The sequence below is a fragment of the Geotrypetes seraphini genome, chromosome 2 (assembly GCF_902459505.1).
Source record: "Geotrypetes seraphini chromosome 2, aGeoSer1.1, whole genome shotgun sequence".
In the NCBI taxonomy this organism is placed as follows: Eukaryota; Metazoa; Chordata; class Amphibia; order Gymnophiona; family Dermophiidae; genus Geotrypetes; species Geotrypetes seraphini.
In genome coordinates, this window is record NC_047085.1 from 460,091,800 (window position 1) to 460,112,690 (window position 20,891).

At 41.1% G+C, this 20,891-nt stretch overlaps 1 protein-coding gene across 3 annotated transcripts in view; it reads left to right on the forward strand.

Annotated features, from left to right (window-relative positions):
* Positions 1-20,891, forward strand: part of LOC117354294 (double-stranded RNA-specific editase B2-like) — a 134,190-nt gene that overhangs the window by 46,489 nt on the left and 66,810 nt on the right. For all 3 annotated transcript variants that reach the window (XM_033931538.1, XM_033931539.1, XM_033931537.1), the window contains exon 4: positions 12,224-12,392. In XM_033931538.1, the coding sequence (XP_033787429.1) occupies positions 12,224-12,392 (169 nt within the window). The remainder of the gene's footprint in view (positions 1-12,223; positions 12,393-20,891) is intronic.

Here is a 20,891-nt window from a genome sequence, read left to right on the forward strand (position 1 = left end):
GCCCAGGGCTGCTCTCGACGCTCATAGGCTCCCTGCACTAAAAACCGCTATTGTGGTTTAGTAAAAGGGGGGCCATAGTGCAAAATATAGACAGCAGATATAAATTCAGACACATTTTGATCACTAAATTTAAAATAAAATCATTTTTTTCTACCTTGTTTGGTGATTTCATGAGTCTCTGGTTGCACTTTCTTCTTCTGACTGTGCATCCAATCTTTCTTCCCTTCTTTCAGCCTGTATGCTTCCTCTCCTACAGACCCCATTCCCTCCCCCAACTTTTTCTTCCTCTCTCCCTGCCCTTTCTTTCTCCCTGCCTCCCTTTCTTTTTTTCTCTCTTCATGCCCCCTTTTTCTCTGTTTCTCTTCTTTCCTTCTGTCTCCCTGCCTGCCCCCTTTCTTTCTTTCTCCCTGCTCTCCCCCAAGCCATTGCCGCCGCCATCGGGGAACAGCCCCCCAAGTCACCGCCATCGGGTAACAGGCCCCAAAGCTGCCACCGCCCCAAGCTCGTCCTCCCTGTGTTAGGCCGACCAGCATTCCTCTCCACGACGTCAATTCTGCTGTCAGAGAGGAAGTTCCGCCCAGCTAGGCAGCAATTGGCTGGCCCAAACTTCCTCTCCGACGGCAGAATTGACGTCGGGGAGAGGCAGGCTGATCGGCCCGGTAGAATTTTCCGGACCTGGCCGGCTGTGCACCCCCCCTAAAGCTGCACCCGAGGCGGACCTCCCCCCCCCCCCCCGCCCTCCCCCTTGGTACGCCACTGGAAGGAGGAAATATTGGGACCAGGAGGGTGAATTGGGAAGCCCAAATCCCATTTCCAGCCAATATTCAGACCTGTGTCCAGTTAGTTTGGCAGCTAAAGTTAGGACAGTTTTTGTGCTGTCCTAATTTTAGCCACTTACTTGACGGGCTAGTGTTCTGAATATGGCTGCTAACTGGCTAAGTCCTGGCTCCTCCCAGGCCCTGCCCAAGCTCTGTCCACAGAATGTCCCGGCACTATCTGGACAATACAGGAGGGATGATATTCAACAGTACTGCCCAGTTAAGTACTATTGAATATCAGTGCTTAGGCAGCCAGAGTCAGTGGTGTAGTGAGGGTGAGAGGCGTTCCTTCCCTGCCCTTGTCTCCACCCTCCCGCTCTATCCCCAATCCCACCTGCCGCTGTGACAAACCTAGCACCCATTCTAGTTTTGCACCTAACAGGTTCCTGTGCAGAAGAGCTGACCAGGTTAATTCTGGTGACCAACTTGAGGCTGACCTCTCTTGCCAATATGATGAGAGCAGTGGTGATCTGGATCAGGGGCAGGCAGACTGGCAACAGCAGCATCCTGGCTATAAGTCAGCTAAGGCAGGCAAAGAGAAACTAGCTGAGCCTGGAAAACCCAGGCAGAACAAGCAAGGAAAGCCTGCAGTAGCACCAAAGCCATCCCCCTCTTCAGGCTAAAGGGGATTGGCTGTGAGCTGATTAAAAGCAGGCTGAAGTAAACAGCAGGGGGAGGAGAGAGTGATGAAGGTGAGTCACTCCAGCATCCCAGAGCAGTGCCAGAGCCTTGGGACAAGGAAGCAGTGGCTGACATCCCAGATTGGCCCATGCAGGAGGTAGAAGAAAGCCTTCCCACTTCTACCTGTCTTTTTCCAGAGTTGTTGGAAGGAATGGAGGTGCAAGAAGCTGGCTCCATTACTGAGAAAAAACAAAACAAAAAAAAACCCCAAAAGGAAATGACCCCAAAATATCCACAAAGAAGAAAATTACTGAGGGTCAAGCACAGCCTATGGACATTAACTGAAAAGTGAGTAGCTGGGAAAATAGCCAGTGGGTTGTTTTTTTTTATTGATTTCTCATTCTCTGAGCAAGGAGTGCTTTTGTGTGTTCTGTTCCTTTGTCAAGGAAGCTAAACTGTATGATTTCTCAGGAGAATACTTACCTGAAAGACTTACTATTGTGATCATAGAATGTTTGAGTTAAAATATATGGAACTGTTTGAATGCTCTGTTATGCTAATCCTCCTTGTGTGCCGTGGCTGGGGAGAGCAATTACACAATTTCTCTCAGCTGTGCTGCCTAACTGAGACCATAGCTCAGACACTCAGCAGCCTTAGCAAAAACGGCCTTGTGACAAGCTCAGGAGAATATGAACTGTCTGCTGTTCTAAGATATGATAGGAAGTCATGTGCTTGCTGTAAAAATATTTTGCATGCCTTGAACCTGTTACAAGAGAACAGTTTTATTGTTTTGGGGTTTTTTTGTTTGTTTCTTTCTTTCTTTCTGAAATGCCAAGCTGGTCTCTGTGCTGAGCCAGTGTACATAGTCTCAGGTTAGACAGATCAGTTTATCTGTTCTTCTGAGAAACTTTGAATCTTTATTTTTCCTACACTTATGAAAACTGGATTCTGTGAAGTGCTGCATGCGAGACCTGTATGCTTTATCCTTTATGACCATCAAGAGTGGAATAAACTAGTATCATGTTTTTGAAAGAATTCTGACTGGACTTGGTATTGTATTGAGTGGTGAAAGCCCATACTTACCTTTTGCTCCCAGGCCTAGGCGGTTGCCTAGAGCACAGTTAAAGACCTGAAGATGTCCCTGGTGGTAGGGAACACGCCAGAGCATAGTTTTTGTTACAAGTCCACTCCACTCTGAGGGGTGCTTGTGACACCGCACATGCCCTCCCCCCTTCCCTTCCCCCGTACCTCTAGTTGAAGTTGTTGCTCATGGTAGTCAACAACATGCTCCTCACAACCCTGTCGGCTCTCTCTCTGATGTCACTTCCTATGTGCGGCACCCCCAAAGTGACATCAGCGGGAGAGCCGACGGGGTCATGAAGGACACGTTGTTGACTGCCGTGAACAACAACTTCAACTAGAGGTATGGGGGAAGGGAAGGGGGGAGCGCGATAGGCGGGATTGGGGAAGTAGCGGGAGGGTAGAGATGAAGGCAGAGAACGAGTGCCTCTCACCCTCGCTATGTCACTGACTCTGGCTGCCTAAGCACTGATATTCAATAGTACTTAACTGGACAGTATTGTTGGAGGGGAGGAATGGGAAGAGGGGTTGGAAAGGGAAGGACCGCCCCCCTCCCCCCCTTACTGCGCCACTGGCCAGAGTGTATGTAACCAGACAAGAGGCTCTCCTGCCTGGTTAAAACCTTTTGAATATCAGGTGAATATATTTTTTTCATTAGAAGTACGGTTTTCATTATATTTCTGGCTGTCATTCATTTTTCTGTTGAACTTTTTGTCGTAATAAGGTTCTCCTTTACAAACCCACGGTAGCGTTTTTAGCACCGGCCGTGGCGGTAACAGCTGGGACGCTCATAGGAATTCTATGAGCGTCGGAGCTGTTACCGTGGCGGCCAGTGCTAAAAACGCTGGCACAGCTTTGTAAAGGAGGGGGTAAATTATTTAATGCCCCAATCAAAAAATATATACAGGGCAATCTTCAAAGCCATATGCATTAAGCTAAGTACGGCTGCCATTGATTTCTGTCCATTTGTTTACTTTAACTCTTTAGGCTGGGGGTGAGGGGCAGGAATTCCACTGTTATTTTGTGAATTAGATTGATAGTAATTGCACCATGCAAGTTCCTTCACTGTTGTTATTCACACACAGTATGTTCCCATGATGGTGTGGGGCTAAATTGTGAGTTTATCTCACCTGGGAAAAAGCCCGGCATGTTCAAGCATGGTGGCTGTAGTTCTTTTTAAACTCTGTGCTGCCTCAAGCTTGTAACCTCACACTGAGGACATACTTCACCATTATTATATCACTCTGGGGTTAGTTTTGTAGTTGAGTTCCTCCCCTTCACCTTTTGGCAAATATTGCTCAGTTTGTGATTTTCAAGAATATTTTGCAGTTGTTAGGGGTTTTTTGTTTTTGTTTTTTTTTTTTATGTTTTTGGTCGTCAACAACAAGAGCAGGAGCAGGAGCAGGAAAAATATTGTCTGCATTTATACGCTCTCTCTTTGACCCCTCTGCAGGTGATCTTGTTGCTGGCTTCACTCCTCCCCTCCCATGTAGTTTATCAATTTTCTTTTTGAAGTGTCACAGGGCTTCATAGAGCACTGCAAGATCAGTGAATCGGAAGAGAGAAGAGCAGAGCTAGCAACAACACTGACTATTAGCTTTAAAATGCAAGGAGAAGGTAAGGAGAAAAAGTACAAATTCCGAGAAGTGGGAGCATGAACTTTTATCGATCAGGAAAATGGTGCCTGATAGAGAATATATCAAGGCTCTGATATGGGATCTCCTCTCTTCTCTCTCTCTCTCTTTCTCTACTGTATACTTGTTCCCTTGGCGTTCTGATTAGAGAATGACACGAGGACAAATCTTTCCCTATCTCTCGCAGTAACTCATTTTCCCGTCCCATCCCCGCAAGTTCTTTTCCTGTCCCTGCTCGCTCCGTCCTCATCTGCATAAGCATCAAACACTTTCAGATCATAAGTGTTCGAGGCTTGTGCGGTTAAGGTAGAGCTTAAAGGAATGGGGGCAAGGACAGGGACAGCGACAAAACTCACGGGACAGGGAAACTGAGGGGACAAATTTAGGTCTGATCTTCTCCTGGTTTTTTTCAGTATCATCTTTACACTGGGAACTCTCAGATGTACCTATCCCTACCAAATATTTCATCAGGAATCCAAGTTTCAAGTTTATTGTAGTTTTGATTTAAACGCAATATCAAGTATTTTCAATGCGTATAACAATACTAAAAATTTGGGGGAACAAATAAAATCATTTGAGACAAAAAAACATACAAACCTATCCATAGTTAATAAAGATACATAAGGAATATAAGGATAAACTACATTTGTTTTAAAAGAAAAAAAAAATGAAAATAAAAACATTTGGGAAAAGAGCAACATCAGGAAGGGTATTAAAAACTTTTTTAATGAAACTTGGTTTGGAAAAAATGTTTTTAAAAAAAGGCTTAATAGGAAAATCAAAGAAGATTATCTGATCTAAGATTCATATGCATCTTTATAAAGATAGCCTTTTAGTTTGCTTTTAAATTTTTCTAATGAGGTTTCAGCGCGCAGAAAAATTGGAAGTTTATTCCAAAGCTGGGATCCCAAGATAGAAAAAGTTGTAGTTCTTCTAGGGCCAATTATTTTCAATGATGAAATGGTCAACAAGTACTGATCTGCTGATCTAAGGGATCGAGCTGGGGAATATGGTATTAAATATCGATATAAGAATATTGGAATATTAGTTTTCTGAATTTTAAATGTTAGTAACGCAATTTTATATGTTATTCTGTGTGAAATCGGCAGCCAATGTGCTTCTTTTAAAAGTGGTGTGACATGATCATATTTTTTGAAGTTGGTAATAATTTTTATTGCTGTGTTTTGTATGATTTGTAACCTTCGTATTTCTTTCTGAGTTATGCCTTGATATAATGTATTGCAGTAATCCAGCCTGGAGATTATCAAAGAGTGTATTAAGATATTAAAAGCTTTAGGTTCTAAAACTTTAGCTAAAGATCTGAGACGTAGTTTATAAGTCTTGACCTGCTTGTCTGACCTCGCTGTCTAGATGTCCCTCTAAAACTGAATATGGCCAAGACTGAACTTCTTATCTTTCCCCTAAACCCACATCTTCTCTTCCTCCATTCTCTAATTTTTGTGGCTAACCTAGTCTTCTCAGCTAATAACCTTGCAGCCATTTTTGACTCTTTCTCTGCCAAAATTTGTCGTTCCTTTCTCTATAATACCCACCAAGATTCGTTGCTTTCTTTCTGAACACACTACCAATGACCTGGGCATTGTGTGGCCCCACAGAACACATCTGACCCTTTGACTGTCCCTGACTGTCCTGCATGACATCATTTTACATACATAATCACTTTATGTACATTCGTGCGTGCAAAGATATGCACCTTCACTGAGATGTGTTCGCTGTTAGGCCTTACAAATGTCAGTTCACGTTAAAAAAAAGATAGATTTTTTGCCAAAATGTCAAAAAAAACAATCCTCTACTCCGGGGGTACTACCTGAAGCTTCAGAAGTTATTAATATTACAAATATCCTGGAAACCTCTGAGGATAAGGTAATTAGTCGAGCGACTCTTCTGGTGACATCGTTTTCTATCAGGATAAGGAGGCTCTCCTAAGACTATTTTTTAGACTTAGAGAAGTGACCTTCGTAGGAAGTAAGATTTCCAAGTTCCCAGACGTCTCAAACAACTAAAGCAACATGTGATTTCACTGGGACCAAAATTTCAACTCGGATATCCCTGTAAATGTATGATACTTTTGGATCAGAATTCCTATGTATTTTTTTGAGCCCTCCCAGTTGCAATTCTTTCTTGAAGGGAAGGGGATACCAATGCATAGTGCTTCGGTGTGAGGCAATCCTAATTGACTCAAAGTAGAAAGGTCCAGATAATAATTTGAGGAAGTATCGCTACAAATGTGGTTTTCATTTCATATTATCTTATTGTTATAATTCTCTCTAAGATATGAATTGTCTCCCTCCTATATGTGGGCTATTATATGAGTTTTGAGTTAATGTTAATTCTTTAGGGTCTTATGACCTGTGATTTGCTTTTCTTTTTTTTATATTTAAAGTTTTTATTAGATTTTCAATCTTAATTACCAAGCATAACTTGTACAGAAAACAAAATTAGACATATCAAACCCATCATATAAAACAATATCAAGAAAACAAAAGTAAATTTGACTAATTATGCTCAAGTCCTCAAATTAAATCCAAGATGTTATAATCTAGTGAGAAAAACTAAGAAAATTCCATTAAGATTAAGGCTGGTCAAAGCGTTGAGTTAGGCATATATTCCATCAAAATAGGGCTCAGGGTTGTTCTTTTCACAAACGGGTTAGAGACAAAAAGGTTGTCAACTGGTTTGGTTCATAAAAGACATATTTAACAGCTTGATAGAGAACAATACATTTATAAGGGTGCCACAAATAAAAAGTGGCACCCAAGGACATTGTAATGTATTTGTTTTTTACTTTTCTTTGTATAATTTGATGGCTAAACTCTTTCTCTGTTACATAATGTCTCATCTATGTATATCAATAAATAAATAAATAATAATTTTTTTTTTTTTAAAAAGAAAGATTGTAGGGTTTTTAACAAGAAAGGGTCTTCTAAGTATTTATTTACTGAAGTCAAAGGTAAAACCGTGTGCTTAGTTTGTGGAGAACAGATTGCTGTGTTTAAGGATTACAATTTGAATCTCTTTTACAAGGCTAAACACGCAGAGAAATATAAGAACGACTGCTGCAGAGCAGGCGCGGATATCTTAAGCTTTGCTAGCTAAGAGTTTTTACCAGTGATGTAATGTTAGTGTTTTTACCGTGCCTGTTTCACATTTTCATAGCCTAATTGTAATATCTACCAGTAGCAGCAAATCAAAACCATACAATTTGCTGCTTTTTATAAAGAGATAAAATTAATGTGGAGTAGAATCAAGTTCATCCTATTGGCCTGGCCCTCCAAAACAGTCCCAGTTTCTCATATGGCTCTTTGGGAAAATTAATTGCCCACCCCTTCACTACCACAACCCTTATGCATATTGTTATCGCCTCCTGCCATCTGCTCCTCGCAGAACCCCCATTGAAGCACTTCTCTCTGTTAAAAATTCTGCTGCAGGATGTATCTTCTGCCAAAGTCACCTCTCTTCTCATGTTGCTTCATTGGCTTCCTATGTATTTCTACATTCAGTTCAAACTTCTCTTGCTGACCCTCAATTGCATTCATTCTGCAGCTTCTCAGTATCTCCTCTCTTAACTCTCCCTACAACCCTCCTCAGGAACTCCATTCATCAGATAAGTTATTCTTACCTGTATCCGTCTCCTCCTCCAGCAGCTCTAGAATCCTGGTGCAGTGGTTAAAGCTACTGCTTAGCACCCTGAGGCTATGGGTTCAAACTCACACTGCTCCTTGTGACCCTGGGCAAGTCACTTAATCCCCATGTACATTAGATAGATTGTGAGCATGCCGGGAGAGACAAGCTTAGGGAAAAAATGTTTGAGTACCTGAATAAATTCATGTAAAACTATTCTGAGCTCCCCTGGGAGAAATGGTATAAAAAAATTGAACAAATAAATACATTTGCATTGCTGCACTGAACACTTGCAATAGGCACAAAGCACACTGTATGCTTCTCAACATTTATTCCTACCACAACACCTGGCCTTGGTCACACATGCAGAACACAGATAACCCCTATGCAAATACAGAACCACAAAGTAAAAGTATTAATATATGCAAACGAAACCCTAAGATGCAAGACTCTGCATGCAGTACAACCCCAGAGAAATAGAAACAAATGCATTTCTTCCTGAACAATGCAAAATATAGACAGCAGATGTAAATTCTCAAAACTGGCACAATTCAATCACTAAATCGAAAATAAAATAATTTCCCCTACCTTTGTTGTATGGTGATTTTGTTTTTCAAACCATCTTTTCCCAGTCTCTGGCTGCACTTCCTTCTGTCTGTGCTCTTAGCTGTGTATCCAGGGCCAGCATATCCATTTACTGTTTTTCTTTCTTTTGTTTTCTACCATACATCCACCTTTAGTATTAACTTTGAACATTCAACTTCTACCATTTTTCTACTTTCTTCTCAAAATCTATCTACTTTTCCATGTCTTCCCTTCCCATCTATCCGGGTGTACCATCTCTTACCTCTTTCTTCTCCCCTATTCCCATCTATCCAAAAGAAGCATTTATTATCTCTTCTCTGCCGCACATATTGCTGTGCACCATCTCCTCCCTCCATCTCCCCTTCCCCTCCATCCTTCTCCCATGGTCAGACATCTCTGTCTTCCCCTTCCCCCTTCATATGGTCTGGCATCTTTCTCCTCTCCTTCCCATAGCCTGGAATCTCTCTCATCTCCCATGATCTGGCATCTCTCTATCCATCCCTCCCCAAGGTCTCTCTTTCTCTTCTCTCCTTTCTGTGGTCTGGCATGTCTCCTTCCAATAGTCTACCATCTCTTTCTCCCATCCTTCCTTTCCATTCCAGTGGTCTGATATCTCTCTCGTCCCTCTTTCCATCACCCTTCTCTGGAATCTGACATCTCTCCCTTCTTTAAGTCGTCTCTCCTCCCTCCCAATGTAACATTTCTCCCTCCCTCCTCTCCACCACTATCATGTCCAACAATTCTCCCTCTTTCTGCCTTTCCCCATGTATACCATCTCTCTTTTCCTCCCTTCCTAACCCCCAGCCCGTTTATAGCCTCTGTCCTTCCCAACCCCCTCCTAGCCTGTGCAGAATCTATCCTTCTTGCTTTCCCTCCCCCCCTCCCCCCACAGCCCATGCAGCATATCCTTCCCTCATTCTTAACCCCAGCCCTCCCCTCTTAGCTGGATCCTACGGTACGACCTGTCCCCAGGTCCCCCACCTACTAACTCCCCGCTGCTGAAATTTTAAATCTTTGGGCAGCCGACAACACAATGAAGCCAGCCTCCTGCCATCGTCCTGCCCAATAAGTGTTCTTTCTGCAGCACTTCCTCTTCCCGCATAGGCAGTACACTGCAGAAAGAACACTTCTCGGGCAGGCCGATGGCAGGAGGATGGCTTCGTTGCACCATCAGCTGCCTGAAGATTTATAATTTCAGTGGCAGGGAGGTGGTAGGTAGGGGAGTTGGGAGAGCCATACTTACAATTGGCAATTTTGGGGGAGGCCATGACCCTTGTGCCTTCCCGTTCCGACACCTATTCTCGAGAACAACAGTAATTGTTGAAGTGAGAGGAAAACTTAAGACAACATTTATCTGATGTTCCTTTAATTGTAATAAGCCACCAGCTAGAACCTAAACAAAGAAAAGAAAGAGACAATTTGTACTTTATTCTGAAGTGTTGCACATTTTAAAATTTTATTGTGTTTATGCATTTTAACTAGAATTTCAAATTGAAGCACATCATTTGATTTTACTCAATATATTTTAATTCACTTTAATTGTGAAGAATTCTTTTGAAATGAAGTCCATCTGAGAGTTCCTGAAACATCTTTAGTGTGCAATTGCTAATTGTGAATGGTAACCTGCTGTGATGGTTTCTTTCTTGCTGGTGTCTCACTGAGTATCCTGTACGTACAAGGAAGTTCTTTAAAGCCTCAGTAGCTTTTTTAGCCACCATTGCACATTGGGTGGTAGGTTTCATCGTATTGTTTACAATGACACACAGATTTGGGGGGGGGGGGGGGGCGCTAACCCCCAAGGTGGATCCTAGCATCTAGTAACTGTGATTTGGGTTTATTCTTCCCATCACTTTGTATTTGTTCACATTAAATTTCATCTGCCACTTGGATGCCCAGACTTTCAATTTCCTAAGGTCTGCCTGCAGTTTTTCACAATCCGCATGCGTTTTAACAACTTTGAACAGTTTAGGGTCATCAGTGCAGCTACATTAGCAAGCACCAACTGATTACGTAACTTGTGATTAGGGCTTGAGCCTTACCACCCACAAAATAGGTGGTGTAAGGGCTCATGTGCTAATCTTCTTTAGTGGCCATGTGCTAAAAGTAATATCAGTACATGTCGAAGTTTGAAAATCAATAAAGATTAAAAAAAAAAAAAAAGTAACATCTGAAATGGTATAGAAAATTGAATAAATAAAAAATAAATAAAAATCAAGCTAATGGTGGTACTAAGCCCACATTTTAGCACTGCTCTGTAAAAGAGAGGGCATAGGATGCAGTTAAGAGGTGACAGGCTCCAGAGTAATCTAAGGAAATACTTTTTTACAGAAAGGGTGGTAGAAGCGTGGAACAGTCTCCCGGAGGAGGTGGTGGAGACAAGAGACTGTGTCTGAATTCAAAAAGGCCTGGGATAGGCACGTGGGATCTCTCGGAGAGAGAAAAAGATAATGGTTACTGCGGATGGGCAGACTGGATGGGCCATTTGGCCTTTATCTAAGATCATGTGAATTTTTACCTCAGGGCTCCTTTTATCAAGGTGCGCTACGGGGGTTAGCGCGTCGGACATTTCATCACGTGCTAACCCCCGCGGCAGCCTAAAATCCTAACGCCTCGCCAATGGAGGCGCTAGCTACTAGCGCGGTAGGCGGTTTAACGCGCGGTATTCCGTGCGTTAAACCGCCACCGCACCTTTGTAAAAGGACCCCTCAGAGGTGGTTTCATATGTGTGTAAGGACTATTATTCTAAACATTTACACATGCATGTGATGTGTCAGTGCAAGTGCCTAGATTGTAGAATTGCATTTCTATGTATGGGGGATAATTTTATAAAGGGTTACCTAGCCTGAGAGTGCAAGATGTTGCCTAGTTAAAGCCTATTGTATAGCCTTCCAGCTGGATTTGTTTTTATTGAATGAGTGCTGTTTGTGGTTTTTGTTGTGTGGTTTCTCCTTTTTACCACTGGAGGGTTGAGGTTCCTTTTTGTTGTTGTGTTCTATTGTATAATAGCATTTGGGCACCTAAGTGTCTTCATAAAACTGTCCAAGAAAAGGTATAGAAATTGTAGCTATAATTAAGCCACAGCCATGCCTGCTTGGTATATTAGATAAGCTATGATCTGCCGGGACAGATGGGGAAAATGCCTGAGTACCTTTGGGAAGACGGGCTAAAAAAATTAAATGAATAAATAAAATTAACACCCATTAACGCATAGCACATTGGGAAGAATCATTTCAAAATTTTAAGAGACATCTAAAGGCACTTTTTTTTTTCAAATGGCTCTCCCGAGTTGAATAATGGAATGGGGACCGCAATCTGCCTTAATTTGTACTGATTCATGTTGATTTGGATTTATTTATTTAGTGGATATGTTTTAGATATGTTCATTTCTTTGATGCTCTCGAGCTCTGCCAGTGACAGATCTGTGAAGTGTGCTGTGGCGGGAGTCGCACTAAAATATGACCGGTTGCTATCAGGCCGCTTCAGAGACTTTTCTATGTCTTAAATTTCTTTTATTTTTTATCTTCTTTCATTCTTTCTATTTTCTATTTCTTTGATTTTGATCTTGGAAATGTATTACATATTTTTAGTTTATCAGGTACTTTAGCTAGATTGTGAGCTTTCGGGGACAGATAGGGGAGTTTTTCTCAAGGACCTAATTTCAGGTTAGCTTGATACATTGTAAACCGTTTAGGTCAGTAAAACGCAGGAGTGGTCTATCAAATCTTAAATAAACAGAAACATAAATAAGGCCCCTTATCTTGTATAAACATATGTTTGCATATACTTGCAGCTATGTATAGTCTGGCATATGATGAAATAAGGTACGGTAATCTTTTCTTGTAGTGAACAACAACAAGCACATAGTAAGGAAGTTCCGAGGACATCTTCGAACAAAGATAGAATCCGGAGAAGGAACGATTCCAGTTCGATCTCATCCTGCGGTACAGACGTGGGATGGTGTGCTATTGGGGGAACAGCTCATCACAATGTCATGCACAGACAAAATTGCCAGGTAAGGATTAGTTGTAATTTTGAGTTGTAAATTTCGGGGGAGAATGAGCATTTAATAAAGGATTGTGTTAGACCAAATGAAGAATGCCTTGGCAAAGAATTCTCTATCACTTGCTGTAGATGCAAACACAGAAGATTTTTTATTTATTTATGTATTTGGATTTATTAATCGCCTTTCTGGAGAGATTCACCCAAGGCGGCGTACAGCAAGTACAATTCAACATAAAACTTAGTTTTGTTAACAGCATAATAATAGTTAAAAAAAAAAAAAGACCAAATATAAACAAATACAATGAATTGGATAAATTCAAACTCAGCAAATTGAAACCTGGTAATAGGATTACCATTAAACTGTTTCAAAAATGTACTTATTAACAGCATTGAAATTCAAATAAGAGAGAGATAATACATACTAAAAGGGAGACATAATACTTTATGAAGCATCTAATAAGCATAAATCAGAACATTCAAATAACATAGATATGGCCTTGATGCTTTTCTATGATACAGATAGCTGAGAGATCAAATGCAGATATTAGATGGGGGACAAGATGGGTGCTACAGAGTGAGTTGGGATAAACAGATGGGAGACTAAACTCAAGGTAAGCTGATTATACAGCTAAACAAAATATAAAATCCTGACTAACCCCCCTCCTTTACTAACTCATAGCGTGGGTTTTAGCGCCGGCAGAGGCGGTAACTGCTCCGACACTCATAGAATTCCTACGCGTTAATAAAGGAGGGGGTTAGTTACAGTGTCATGTTGCAGAATGAATATACACTTTTCCCTCCATATTTGCGGTTTCAGCATTCGCGGTTTCAATTATTTGCGGGTTTTAGTTTGCTGGCTCCTGCCCCCCCCCCCCCCCTTCCCCATTATATCAGTTTGCATAGAGAAATCGCTGATTCTATGTGTTTACAGAGGAAATTGCTGATTCCCAGCACTTTCTTCACCGTGTTTTGCCTCTCCTTCAGGAACAGGCCAGGTCTCCCACCATGCTATTTGCGGTTTCACCATATTTACGATGGTTTTTAATAGAAAACAGCAAATAACATATGAAGAAGTTATTCACGGGTCTGTTAATCCCCTATCACAGCGAATACAGAGGGAGAAGTGTACACCCAATCAGCCTGTGTATTACAGGCTTGGGTGAAGAGCCAGGCTTTCACCTGCTTCCTGAAGTAGAGGTAGTCTGGAGTTACATAGATGTAGGCCCTCTGGGAGTAAATTCCAGAGCGTGGGAGCTACTCCTGAGAAAGCTCACTGGTGGGTTTCATTTTGTACAATTTCTTATGAAGAAGGTACAAATAGTGATGCTCCTTGAGAGAACCTCAAAGGTGTATAAAGAATAAGCTTATTCTTTAAGAATTCTGGCCTATTTTGTCTGAAGGCCTTGAAAATCAAAGATGCCTATTAATGTCTCTTTGTGAAATACAATTTTGAGGAAAATAGAGTGAAAGTATATAGTACATTTTCTGTGAAGGTAATAATGATATATGGTATTTTATGTTCAGTTCCCAACTGTTAGGGAAGCAGTAGGTAGCCTTTTGGAATATATATCTCAAGAGCTCATTTTCTCAACAAGGAAAGATTGTGACCATTTTTTTTGCCTTTCTAGAGTGACAGCAAGAAAGAAAGTGACAGTGAATGACATTTGTAGGACTAAAAGCAGGCAAATAATTCCAGAGCTGTGGTTCTCAACTCAGATTTTGGAATACAGCAAGCCGCTCAGAGCTGGACATCATTTATAGAATAGAGTTTGATGCCAGGATCCACGTCTAATTTTAGGCGCAAGGATTTACACCAAGTGAAACCTGTTACATATTCTTGGCCCTAAATTATGCACCCCCCTCCTTTTCGGATCCACACATAAAATTAACACACAGATCCCAGAACCTAAAAATGTGCGCATTCACTTTAACCAATGCCAATTAGCACCAATAATTATTAGCATCCAATTATTAAACCTCATGATCTAGTTGTTCAATTAAATTGCGCATGGAAATTGGGCACAAACGCAGTTCGGCGGGCCATACATAGAATTAGGTCAATTGTTAACTCCATTGCGCATTATCTGCAATTGAATTAATGCGTGGGGGCAATCTTCTCTGTGTTAACTACATGGCAAATTGTTCATGCAAGAATGTTAGTTTCCATGCAATCATTTTAGCAAGCCGCTGCATAATGACAGCAAAACCTTAACCATATTCTGTAAAGGGCAGCTAAAAAGATAGGTGCCTAAAAATATGGTGCTCATCACATGTCAATCACTCTGAGGTGCCCAATACAGAATTGCATTTAGCGACGCCCCACTTAAAATTTACACACCTAAACACGCCTACCTTACTGTTAGGCGCTGCTAGGTACCAGGAAATAAAACGTATAGTGCATGTATATCACAATTTCACTTCAAGCCAACAAGGAGTTAGAGCTGATTCATGCCAATAAGAACTAGTAAGGTGATAGAGAGAAGCTTAGGGCTCCTTTTATGCAGGTGTGCTAGGGCGTTTGTAGCGCACGCACCGGATTAGCACGCGCTAGCCGAAAAACTACCGCCTGCTCAAGAGGAGGCGGTAGCGGCTAGCGTGCGGCATTTTGGCGCACACTATTCCGCGCGTTAAGGCCCTAACGCGCCTTCGTAAAAGGAGCCCTTAGTCTTTTGTCAACAGCATTTTCTTTTTGATCCCCTGAAGAAGCAGATGGTGAAACGGGTCCCCATTGGTATCAAGATTTCCAGATAAGTCTTTGCTGTTCAAAATTTGCATGTATGTGAATACAGTATGAACTGTAAGGAAGTTTTTTTGACCAATGATTAAAGCGACCCCATTCCATAGGCAGTGTTATATATTCTGCCATTGAAGAGATTCTGAGGTCTTTTTTCCTTCTTTAGGATTGATCTTTTTTGGTCAGCAGCATTTGCTGATATTGTTTTTCCCTCACTTTGGTAGTTGTTTTTCTAAATACATTATGCGCAAACATACATAATGAAAAGAAATATCAAACTAAAATATAAACACTACATATAAAAAATAATAATAATAATTTTACAATTAGCATCCAAAATATGTATTCAACCATGTAGTGTTAGTGGAGCCCTTTCTGCATGTGAAACAAGCTGTACACTTCCCCCTCCCCATTCGCGGTTTCTGCACTCACGATTTCACATAATCGTGATTTTTTTCTGGGGAGGGGGAAAATTAAAAAACCTATATTTTTGTACCTCCCTGCTGCCTTCCCGGCCTTATCTGCTGGTCTAGCGGGCTTTCGGGGCAGGAGCGATCTTCCTATGCTCCTGCCCCGTGCAGATCACCACGAGGAAATGGCTTTAGGGAGTTCCCGTCGTAGTCTCGAGAGACTACAGGAACTCACAGCAGCCATTTCCTCATGGCGATCTGCACGGGGCAGGAGCTTAGGAAGATCGCTCCTGCCCCGAAAGCCCGCTAGACCAGCAGATAAGGCCGGGAAGGCAGCAGGGAGGTGGGGGTGGGTCAGAGCCGGATAATCATGGTTTTTCGCCATTCGTGGTCCGGCTCTGCCCATATCACCCGCGAATAACGAGGGAGAACTGTACATGTGAAAAGATAGATTCTGTACGAACATAAGGAAGTTCTTCTTCACCCAGAGAATGGTAGAAAACTGGAACGCTCTTCCGAAGACTATCATAGGGGAAATCACACCCTCCACATGAGCGGACTGCTGGACACGATGGACCACTAGTCTGACCCAGCAGCGGCAATTCTTATGTTCTTAAAATCAGGCCCGTATTTAGGTATAGGTAGCTGCCCAGGATGCAGTTCTGTAACCCAAGTGTTCACTTTTATGTGCATAAATATTTATACTACTAGCATATACATTTCTAAGTGCACACTTGTGTGTGTACATAAGAACTTAAGTCACACCAATGGTCCATCTAGCCCAGTATCCTGCTTCCACAATGGCCAATCCAGATCACAAGTACCTGGCAGAAACTGAAATAGTATCATCAAAAAAAGGGTTTTGGGGGGGATAGTAAATAAATTATTCGAACCACTATTTTTACCTACCAACGTTGGATCTGGCAAATAGTCATTTAGATAAGTGTTGCTGTTTCTTTCATTGATATTTTTGGGATATTTTCATTATTATTTTTTTCTATTATTATTTTGAACATAAAATAAAACACAAATATTTTTTTTTAACCTAGTTACAAATAAACAAATAAAGAGTTATGGAGATTTAAGGATGGGATGGAGGATTGACGTAAATGATTATATGGCTCTGTATCAATCCAGGATAAGGACCTGAAATAACATATATGTTATAAGAGGTTCTATGTACTGAGCTTGTGGCCTCTGTATGATACTTCATCCTTTTAGTTGATTCACTACTTGGGAAAGTTGATATATGTTGGGGTGCTGTATGATCAGCTTAAATAATACATTAACTATATTTTTTCATTTAGACACATAGAAAATTGTGACACTATATCTGCAAAAATAGTGGTTCGAATATGTATTTATTTACCTTTTTTAGATGATGTTATTTCTGTGGGTTAGATATATGATAAAGTGATTCGTGTTGTTCTTATAGAAACTGAAATAGTAACATAACATAACAAATTTCTAGACTGCATAACCATAAGTTCTATGCGGTTTACAAAAGATTATACTAAAGAAAAGAAAACAAATAGGTTTTATGGAGAGTGCAGAAGCAATTAATTTGTCAAAAATTTGGAAAAAAGATAAGTTTTCAGCAACTTTCTAAAGTGCTCATCTAGATTTTCTTTCCTCCATGCAAGAAAGTGTTCAATTTTTATTAACGCACGCTTTTCTCAATGTCATTTTGAACACAATTCAATAAATGGCATTAAAAAATCAGCATCAACAAAAAAAGAAAACATATCCTTTAAATGGCGCCAATTATAGAATGAACAGTGCTTAGTGCCAGGATCTCAGCTTTTTAGGCACAAGGATTTATACAAACTAAATCCTGGTGTAAATCCTTGCGCCTAAGGGCCCCTTTTATCAAGCTGCGCCAGAAGCCCCTAGTGCGAGCCAGCGTGGTATATGCTCTGATGCTCATAGAATTCCTATGAGCATCCGAGCACTTACCTTGCCAGCCCGCACCAAAAACCTCTAACACATCTTGATAAAAGGGGAGGGGAGGTAACTTAGGCACGGTAGCAACGTTCCTTGCTACCAATCCCAGGGCAAGTAGTGGCTTCCCTCAAGTCTATCTCAATAGCAGACTATGAACTTCCTCAGGAACTTGTCCAAACCTTTTTTTAAACCCAGATATGTTAACTGCTGTCGCCACATCCTCTGCAACAAGCTCCAGAATGTAACTATTCATTGAGTGAAAAAATATTTTCTTCTATTTGTTTTAAAAGCATTTCCATGTAACTTCATTGAGTGTCTTCTAGTCTTTGAACTTTTTTGAAAGAGTAAAAATCAATTTGCCAATGATTGCCCTGGATCGGTAGCATGGAATGTTGCTACTATTTAGGGTTTTGCCAGGTATTAGTGACTTGGATTGGCCACATTGAAGACGGGTGGACCATTGGCCTGACCCATAGAAGCCTATGGTACTTTGTGTGTCTAAGTGATTTGAAAATGAGCCTCGGTACTCAAGGTGAGGTTACACCAGTGTCTCTCATGGCACAGTGGTGTGCCCCAGAGATTCCAGGTGTGCCATGAGAAATTCCATAATCTTACTTTATTTTTAAAAATTCCCTTCTGACATTATGTTGCTTACATAAGAATCTGTCAATTTTATGAGTGTCTGCATGTGTAAGAATACAACTGCCCAGATAAGCATCATTCATTGAAGTGATTGGTCCTTGAAAACTAATGGCAAGTAATTTTATTTTTTATTTTATGTGCAGTAGTTATCCTAATGAGCAACAAAGCAATCAAGGCTTTGTTACCGTTTGGATCTTCTTATCTTCGTAAACTTGGATTTTCAGCTCTGACAGAAATTAAATTGAGAAAAACAGAATGACTGCAGATGGATGATGAAATGCATGTTTTGCTTGTCAACTATTGCGTTTTGAATTCATTTGAACTATAAAAACAATCACATTCATCGCATTGATTAGCAATTCTATTCTATCTACTTTAGTTTCACCGTTGTTACAATTATCCATGCATAGCTTAAAGAACTTTAAATAACTCTCAAATTTATTTTTTTTTGTTGATTTTGCAATTTTATCATTTCAATTATAATGTGCCATGAAAAACATTTGCTCTGTTTAGTGTGCCAGAACAAAAAGAAAGTTTGAGAGACACTGGGTTACACCGTGGAACAATAGAGGCATTATAACTTAAAATACTGGACAGACCAAAGATCCATCAAGTCCAGTATCCTGTCTAGTATCCTGTTTTTAACAGTGGCCAACTCTGGTTACAAGTACCTGGCAAGATCCCAAAGAGTAAATCAGATATTTTGGTGCTTATCATATAGCTTTCTGTCTGGCATGCACAAGTAAGCTGATTGATACAAGCAGCACTTTTTAAAATTTGGGAGGACTGGCTTGAGAGTTCACAGATTGTGTTTTAAAATGTCACCCAATCAGAGTCCATAGCCTATTATTGAGAAAGACATGGGGGAAGCCATTGCTTGCCCTGGATCGGTAGCATGGAATGTTGTTACTCCTTGGGTTTTGGCCAGGTACTAGTGACCTGGATTGGACACTGAGAATGGGCTACTGGGCTTGATGGACCATTGGTCTGACCCAGTAAGGCTGTTCTTATGTTCTGATGCAGGCAGTTTGTGCCGAAACACAGCCTGAATTTAATAAAGCGAACTCCACTATCCCTATTTGCGAGGCCATTGGTGCTTTCTTCATTCCACTATTTGGTGTATACTTTAATTCCCTCTCTTAGTTACTCTCTTTATAAACTTATGCCATAATAATTCACAATCCACTAGTTACCAAACAATTTATCATGGACTAATCAAACTCTATAAAGCTCACAAGACTCATTAAGAAATTTTTGTGGACCCTCAGAATGTGAGCTGATTTCAAATTATTATATGAATCACTCACTGGTCCATTTTTTTTAGACTTTCTTATTGACATCATTATGCTTATCCAAACAATTTTATATATATTTTGTATATTCTACTTTGCATTTGTCCATATTACGTTTCATCTGCCATTTGGATGCCCAGTATTCCTATTTCCTAAGGTAATGGCGGCCCTTGGAAACTTTTTGGGCAGCTTGCACAGAAGTCCAGGGGTCCATTCCACCCACCCCTTCAGGATCCATTGCTATAGATGCCCTTTCACTCTTCAGGGTTCTGGCAGTGTGACTGAAGTAAACACACTGCCTTCAGTGGCCCGGAAGCTTTCTCTCTGCTTAGGCGGGAAGCAGTAGAAGAGGGAAAGCTTCCGGACCGCCGAAAAGCAACGTGTTTACTTCACTAATGCTGCCAGTGGCCTGAAGAGTGCAAGAGTATCTGCCTTACCAGATCCCATGGATGGGAGGAGCACAGGGGGGTTGCAAGGGGATCATGAGGGAGTGGTCATTAGAAAAATACTGGACCTATGGCTACCTGTTCAAAAATTTGTAGAAAATTATAAGGTTAGAGGTGAATAATATGCATATGTATGTTTGAGTATTATGTTACACTCTGTATATGAGGAGGATAGGATGGGGTGGGTATTATTTATTTTAGACTTATATGTATCTCTTGCTTAAGTTATGTTAGTTGTTAAAACATTTTGAAGTATATGCTACTGTCTAATTGTTTTATGTGGAAATGTTCTCAATAAAAATATTTGAACTTGAAAAAAAAGAAAAATACTGGACCGCAGGGATGGAGAGGAAAAAATAAAGAGATGCCGGGAGGAAAGGGAAGAGGAGGATAGAGATGTCAGACCATGGTAGGGAGGAGAAGGAGAGGGAAGGAGAAAAAAGGAAATACCAGACCACAAAAAGGGAGAACAAGAAGAAGAGAAATGTTTGACTACTGGAGGGGAAGGGAAGAGAGATAGATGCCATACGAGGAAAGGGAGAGAGGAGAGAGGTACGCGGGAGAGGGAAGATAAGTACAGGGATATTTGAGATCAGAAATGGGGAGGAGGGGAAGAAATGCCAGACTGGAAAGGAGAGGAGAAAGATGTCAGACTACCAGAGAGAGAGAGGGAGGAGATACTGCACAGGAATGGAGAGAAAGGGAGAGAGAGGGAGGAGATGGTACACAGGGATGGAAGGGGTGGGTAAGGGAAAAGAGATGGAAGAAATTCTGTCTAAGAAAAGATGAGAATAGGGAAGAAGAAAGAGAGAGGAAATGGTATACATGGATGGAGGGGAGGGGAAGGGCAGAGAGAGGGAGGAGATGGTGCATGTGGATAGATTGGAAGGGAAAATGTGGAACAGTAGATAGATTTGAGAAGAAAGTTGAATATTAAAAGTTAATGCCAAAGATGAACATAGGGCAGAAAGTGAAGGAGAGAGAAACAGCAAATTAATAAGGCGGCCCTGGAAACAGAGGCAAAGGCACAGACAGAAGGAA